General features: G+C 61.1%; 1 protein-coding gene across 1 annotated transcript; it reads left to right on the top strand.

Moving 5' to 3' along the window:
- Positions 1-452: 452 nt before the first annotated feature.
- On the top strand, positions 453-5,964 carry LOC114904104 (CXXC-type zinc finger protein 1). The gene is made up of 15 exons (XM_029237601.1): positions 453-672; positions 1,457-1,575; positions 1,677-1,777; positions 2,094-2,329; positions 2,420-2,596; positions 3,009-3,035; positions 3,112-3,357; positions 3,525-3,632; positions 3,765-3,949; positions 4,238-4,445; positions 4,528-4,638; positions 4,766-4,815; positions 4,916-5,012; positions 5,288-5,440; positions 5,522-5,964. The coding sequence occupies exons 1-15, from the start codon at positions 670-672 to the stop codon at positions 5,666-5,668; spliced, it is 1,968 nt and encodes a 655-aa protein (XP_029093434.1). The 5' UTR covers positions 453-669; the 3' UTR covers positions 5,669-5,964.
- Positions 5,965-6,800: the final 836 nt, after the last annotated feature.

The following is a 6,800-nucleotide window of genomic DNA, read 5'->3' as shown; positions in this document are numbered from 1 at the left end:
AGGCCACATCAGGTATAAGCCTGACTGGCTTCCCCAGCCCCCAATATACAAAGATTTCTTCAATCAGAGGTAATGTGGGAGGCATATGACAAAGGGACTGCTTTCCTTCCCAGCGTAAGGCACACAGTATGCCGGCGCCGATTAGTACATGCAGAAGGGAAAAATGATTTTACGGTGATATGAGAGCGACTTAATCCAGGTAGTGTTCCTAAAGCGGGCCCCTTTCCCTGTGAACATCTAGGCAGTACCAGCTGCTGGCGCCGGAATCGACCGCCAAGATGGCGGCGCCCTCTCGGAAGCCGATTAGCACGCTGCCATGTGTTGCTAGTGAACGTACGGACTACGCCATCTTACGGAATCAGACTCCAAGATGGAGGCGTCCAGAAATACAGGCGTGGCCATGTTTCCTGAGAATGTATGGACTCGCCGCCGTACGGTCTCAGTAGTCAAGATGGCGGCGCCTGAGAGACTTTCGGAGCTCTAGGCGGGCGACCGACTTGTTTGTCGCGGAGCCGACGCACTGGGCCTGCGCAGTAGTGCCTGGGAGGCGCGACCAAAACCGGAAGTGCTGGTGGGCGCTTTTGCAACGGCCGGGGACGACGCTGAGGGTCTGTGTAGGTTCGCGGGTCGCTGGCGGGGTTCGTGAAGGGGTGAGCTGTGAGCAGAGAGATGGTAAGTACGAGGTCCTACGAGGGAGTCGGCGGTAAAGGTCAGTGGGGCTGGAAATGGTGGTGTCCATCGGCAGACGCATGGGGGTTTGTGGTGAACCATAACGGGAGTCAGTGGGCAGAATGGGGCGGGGGACTGTTTTGAGCCTTAGAATGATGGGGGTCTGCTGGTCAGATTTTTTTACTCGTGTGTGAACCGTCTGAGAGTTATGTGATGAGCCATTATGCGGGTCCGTAATGGAAGTTTAGTGGTAGTTTCGTGGGGGTCCGAATGGGGGGTTCTTTGTGCGGAGTGATGAGGGCTTTGCGAAGTGTTGTGCTGGGCAGTCTGGAGTGAGCCGTGATGTGTCTGTATCGGGGGCTCTAGGGGGGCGGGGTTGTCTGTGAGGTTAGTAACGGAGGATCTGAGGGGAACCGTGCTGTCTTGAGACCCGGTGATGGGGGTCTGTGAGATGCCATGACGAGGGCAAAATGTGGTGAGTGATGCGGTGTCTGTAACGGGCAGCAGCTGGCTCAGTGGGTGAATAGAGTGATGGGGTGTCAGTGGGGTAAGCGGTTGGAAGTTCAGAGGCAGAGTGATGGGGGTTTATAAGCAGGCTAAGGGGGTGTCAGCGGTGAGTGAGGGGGGTGGTCTGTGGGGACTATGGTGGAGAGATTTATGAGGAGCCATGGTGGGAAGTCTATTGGCAGACTGTTGAGGTCTGTGGTGAGCCGTGATGGAGCTGTACTGGAGGGATGAGGCATCATGATGGGGGTTCTCTAAGGAGCCATGTTGGGGGCTCCCACAGGAGGCGGATGCTTCAGACCCAGAGCCTCCAGATGCCGGGGAGGACAGCAAGTCAGAGAACGGGGAAAACGCGCCCATATACTGCATCTGCCGCAAACCAGACATCAACTGCTTCATGATGTGAGCCGCGGAGCAGTGGGCGGGATGGACACCTGGCCGGGTGGGGAGAGGCCGATGGGTCTGGCCCCTCACATCTCCCTCACTCGCCCCATGCTCCGCAGCGGCTGTGACAACTGCAATGAGTGGTTTCATGGGGACTGCATCCGGATCACTGAGAAGATGGCCAAGGCCATCCGGGAGTGGTACTGCCGGGAGTGCCGAGGTGAGGGGCCGGAGTGGACAGGGCAGGCAGCTGGGGCCGCCAGGGAGGAGAAGGAGAAGCCTTAATGGGAGGGTGGCTCACGGGGAGTAGTGATCTGTGTCTGTGGGCAGAGTGATTGTTGGTCAGTGCTCAGCCGGAATGGAGGCTCCATCGTGAGCTGTGATAGAAAGCTCCACCGGAAGGGACAGCTCTGCCCTCGAGTAGGGAGACAGAACAGGCGGGTGGGACCGAAGAGGAGAGAAGAGGAAGAAAGAGTTTTGGTGCCATCCGCGTCCCCCGGTGCCAACCCACGCTGGCTCCACCCTCTACCCCGCAGAGAAGGACCCCAAGCTGGAGATCCGCTATCGGCACAAGAAGTCACGGGAGCGGGACAGCACTGAGCGAGACGGCAGTGAGCCCCGGGATGAGGGTGGAGGGCGCAAGAGACCTGCCCCGGATCTGGACCTGCAGCGCCGGGCGGGGTCAGGGACAGGGGTTGGGGCCATGCTTGCTCGGGGCTCTGCTTCGCCCCACAAAGCCTCTCCACAGCCCCTGGTGGCCACACCCAGCCAGGTGAGTGGCCGCGACGGCTGGGTTAGGGGAGGTGATCCCATCTCAGGCCCTGCTCGGTTCCTGAGCTGTGTTGCGGGCGCCTCTTGCTAGCATCACCAGCAGCAGCAGCAGATCAAACGGTCAGCCCGTATGTGTGGGGAGTGTGAGGCCTGCCGGCGCACCGAGGACTGTGGCCACTGTGACTTCTGCCGAGACATGAAGAAGTTTGGGGGCCCCAACAAGATCCGGCAGAAGTGCCGGCTGCGTCAGTGCCAGCTTCGGGCCCGGGTGAGCATGGGCAGAGCTGGGCAGGGTCAGGTGGGGGGCCAGGATGTCTGGGAAGAGCTGATTGAGGCTAGGATGGGTGGGCCGGGTGAGGTGGGGCCTAATCGCATACGGACAGGTGGGGAGGGACCTGGCTGGTTCAGACGAGTGGGTCGTGACCAGGTGTGCTGGGCTAGCAGGGGAGTCCGCAACCCCAGATGCACAGGGTAGGGCCAGGCGTTCCTAGGTGGTCAGACGTGTCAGTGCAGCTGGGGCAGGGCCGAGCATGTCCTGGCGATGGGGGGCGGGGGGCGCTGGTGTGTCTAGGGAGGCGAGGTGGGGCTAGTTGGTGGAGTCGGGCACTTGTGGGAAGGGCTAGGGCAGGGCCCCCTCCACCCACCTGGGGCTGACCTGGGCCTTCCTCCTGCCGGCACAGGAATCGTACAAGTACTTCCCTTCCTCGGTGAGTCCAGCCCCCCAGGGCGGGCGGGGCCTGCGGGCAGGGCGGTCAGGGCCAGTCCTGAGATTCTGCCCTGCAGCTCTCGCCGGTGATGCCCTCAGAGTCCCTGCCAAGGCCTCGCCGGCCACTGCCCACCCAGCAGCAGCCACAGCCATCGCAGAAGCTGGGGCGCATCCGCGAGGACGAGGGGGCAGTGGCAGCAGCAGCAGTCAAGGAGCTGCCTGAGGCTACGGCTACACCCGAGCCACTCTCGGACGAGGACCTCCCACTGGACCCTGACCTGTACCAGGACTTCTGTGCAGGGGCCTTTGATGACCATGGCCTGGTGAGTAGACAGAGCGTCCCATGTGGAAGGGTAGTGGTTACAGAAGCAGAGAGTATCCATGATGAGGAGAGAGGAGGCAGAGGGTATGGAATACTGACGTGGGGACCGAGCAGGTGGTAGGGAAGTCACGAGTGGAGCAGGCGAATCAGCGTGTGCCTCACTTGCAGCCCTGGATGAGTGACACGGAGGAGTCCCCGTTCCTGGACCCTGCGCTGCGGAAGAGGGCAGTGAAAGTGAAGCACGTGAAGCGTCGGGAGAAGAAGTCTGAGAAGAAGGTGACCGAGAGGGTGCAGTGGGTGTGGGGAGGGAGGGCGAAGGTCAGGGGCTGAAGGGCTGGGGTGCAGGGGGAAACAGGGGTGCGGGGCTGACTTCAGCTGCGCCCTGCCCTGGCCCATCTTGTCCCACAGAAGGAAGAAAGATACAAGCGGCATCGGCAGAAGCAGAAGCACAAGGACAAATGGAAACACCCGGAGCGCACTGACGCCAAGGACCCTGCGTCGCTGCCGCAGTGCCTGGGCCCTGGCTGTGTGCGCGCTGCCCAGCCCGGCTCCAAGTATTGCTCAGACGACTGCGGCATGAAGCTGGCAGCCAAGTGAGTCATTGCTGGAGGGTTCAGGGGAGTCAGGGAGTACAGGGTGGGGCATGGCCAGAGCCCCCTGTGTGTCTGCCAGTCAGTCACCATTCAGTCACCCAGCACCCACCGGGCCATCCACCTGCTCCCGCATCTGTCTGTCTGTCCGCCCAGCCATCTGCCCTTCAGTCACCTGGTTCCTTACCTTTCACCACTGAGTCACCCATCTGCTCTGCGCCCTTGGATCACACTGCTCACCTTGCTGCCTTGCCTCCTTCTCTGCTCACCCAATTCACTGCCTCCCTGCAGCCGCATCTACGAGATCCTCCCCCAGCGCATCCAGCAGTGGCAGCAGAGCCCCTGCATTGCTGAGGAGCACGGCAAGAAGCTGCTCGAACGCATCCGCCGGGAGCAGCAGAGCGCCCGCACCCGCCTTCAGGAAATGGAGCGCCGATTCCACGAGCTCGAGGCCATTATCCTGCGGGCCAAACAGCAGGCTGTGCGCGAGGACGAGGAGGTGAGCAGGCACGGGTGCAGCAGCGGCGCAGGGCCCAGTACCTGCTCCCGCCTGGCCTCATCGCCTCCTCCACCCCGTGCAGAGCAATGAGGGTGACAGCGATGACACGGACCTGCAGATCTTCTGTGTCTCCTGCGGGCACCCCATCAACCCACGTGTTGCCTTGCGCCACATGGAGCGCTGTTATGCCAAGGTCAGGGTGTTGGCCTGAGGGGGTGGACGGTGTGGGGACATCCCTGGGTCCCTGGGGGCGGGGGTGCTGTCTCGCGAGGGCATGCGGCGCACATCCACAGTCCCTCCGTTTGTGCTCACCCCTCCAGTACGAAAGCCAGACGTCCTTTGGGTCCATGTACCCGACCCGCATCGAGGGGTGAGTGTGGGACTGCGGGGGTTAGCGGGGCCGGGTCTGGGCGCCACCCTCCGCTTCCTCTGCTACCTTCTCTGCTACCTTCTCTGCTCCACACCCCCAGGGCCACACGACTCTTCTGCGACGTCTACAATCCTCAGAGCAAGACATACTGCAAGCGGCTCCAGGTGCTGTGCCCCGAGCACTCACGGGACCCCAAAGTAAGCTTTTCCCTCAGCTTTCCCCATTCTGTCCCCCTCCCTTCCCCCCGGGCCACACTTCTCCCTTCCTCCCTCTCCCGCTTCCCTTCTTCCTGCCGGCCCACTTCCACAGCCCCCACTTGCCCTGCCTCCTCGCCCTCCGTGCCTCTCCTTTCCCTGTTGCATCCCTTCCTACTCCCCCCACCTCGCCTTTCCTTCCCACCCCCCGGCCCCCACTCCTGTCCTCCTCCCGGCCTCGCCGCTCCGCATTCACGCCCACCCCGGTCTCCCCGCAGGTGCCAGCTGACGAGGTATGTGGGTGCCCCCTTGTACGTGACGTCTTTGAGCTCACGGGTGAGTTCTGCCGCCTGCCCAAGCGCCAGTGCAACCGCCACTACTGCTGGGAGAAACTGCGGCGTGCCGAGGTGGACCTGGAGCGCGTGCGCGTGGTAGGTCTCGGCGGCGGATGCGGGGGGAGTGGGGGTGGCTCGGGGATCCCCTTGTCACGGCTCCCCCTGCTCCCCCGGCAGTGGTACAAGCTAGACGAGCTGTTTGAGCAAGAGCGCAACGTCCGCACCGCCATGACCAACCGGGCGGGCTTACTGGCCCTGATGCTGCACCAAACCATCCAGCACGACCCGCTCACGACCGACCTGCGCTCCAGCGCCGACCGCTGAGCCCCAGCGGTCCAGACGCCCTCCCGCCCTGCGGTGCGGGCGGGAGCGGCCCCGGAGCCCCCATTTGTCTGGTTTGCCATTCATGTTCCTCCCACAGTCCCTGAGTTTCTGCCTGTGCCCGTGCACCGTTTGACCGCCTGTTTGCCCTTACCACAGGGCCTCAGAACTTTCTCACGTCCTTGTCTGTTCTTCTGCCTCTCTGTTCTCTGTGCCTGGGAGGGCTTGCGGAGTCTCCGTACCTTTGCCTCCCCCACTCTGGTTTTGTTAATAAAATTTTGATGAACCAAGAAAGCTAACTACGGACGGTCTCCAAATTTTTTTTCCATTGCAACTGCTTTCCTGCGCCCCTAGAGTAGAGTGGCATACCTGTACTCTGGAGAGGCTGCAGTACAGGTGTAGGCTGCACATATCCAGTCGGTGCCCACTCTGTGCTCTGCAGGCTCCGCCTTGGTCTGTGGGGATATGAGGTGCTGAGGGAGAGTCCAGGGACCTATACTGTCAGCCTGTCCTCTCATTGTGAGACAGTGGGTATACAGTCAGTGCTCAGTCCGTGTATGGCTGATTCATCATTCCTGTGTGAGCAGGAATTTTCTTATTTACTCTTATTGATGGTCTCCAGACCAGAGTTGTATGAAATGACGGACACAAGGCCCTTCTCTTTCCCCAGAAACCCCTCTCTCGGGACGAGTGTACAGCAGGAGCCCACTGGGTTTCTGTCGGGCGCACCAGCCTGTCCTCTCATTGTCAGGTGCAGTGAGCCACACAACACTACCTTTCCAGCATGGACCTGCCCTCACGGGCCTCCTGTTTGCCTGCAGAGCAGCACCAGCCCTCCCCTAGTGGAAGAAGCTCTGGCCATTGCCAGGCATGACATGTCCCTAGGCGCTCTAGTGACTCCAGCCGGGAAGAGAGAACGGGACACAATAGCCCTGGGGGAGATCTTATGTTTTAAGGCAGGATAAGAAAATTTAAGCATAACATACTCCCTACCCGTACTGGGCCCTCCCCAATGGGCAATGTGCATCTGCATTATACATTAACCAGACGTCCTCTGGAATAACTGAGAACATGGAAAGGAGACATGACCCATGAGGCCCCCCCCCCAACAAACTGGGGGCTGGCGAATAAGCCA

The sequence above is a fragment of the Monodon monoceros genome, unplaced genomic scaffold (genome assembly GCF_005190385.1).
Source record: "Monodon monoceros isolate NGI ecotype Baffin Bay Population unplaced genomic scaffold, NGI_Narwhal_1 Contig3263_ctg1, whole genome shotgun sequence".
Taxonomy (NCBI): domain Eukaryota; kingdom Metazoa; phylum Chordata; class Mammalia; order Artiodactyla; family Monodontidae; genus Monodon; species Monodon monoceros.
Note: the sequence above shows the minus strand (reverse complement) of the source record. Positions and strands in the feature narration are given on the sequence as shown.

Coding starts and splice junctions, on each gene's coding strand:
- LOC114904104 (XM_029237601.1), top strand. Junction 4,446..4,527: donor CTGTGCGCGAGGACGAGGAG/GTGAGCAGGCAC, acceptor CACCCCGTGCAG/AGCAATGAGGGTGACAGCGA. Junction 4,816..4,915: donor TACCCGACCCGCATCGAGGG/GTGAGTGTGGGA, acceptor CCACACCCCCAG/GGCCACACGACTCTTCTGCG.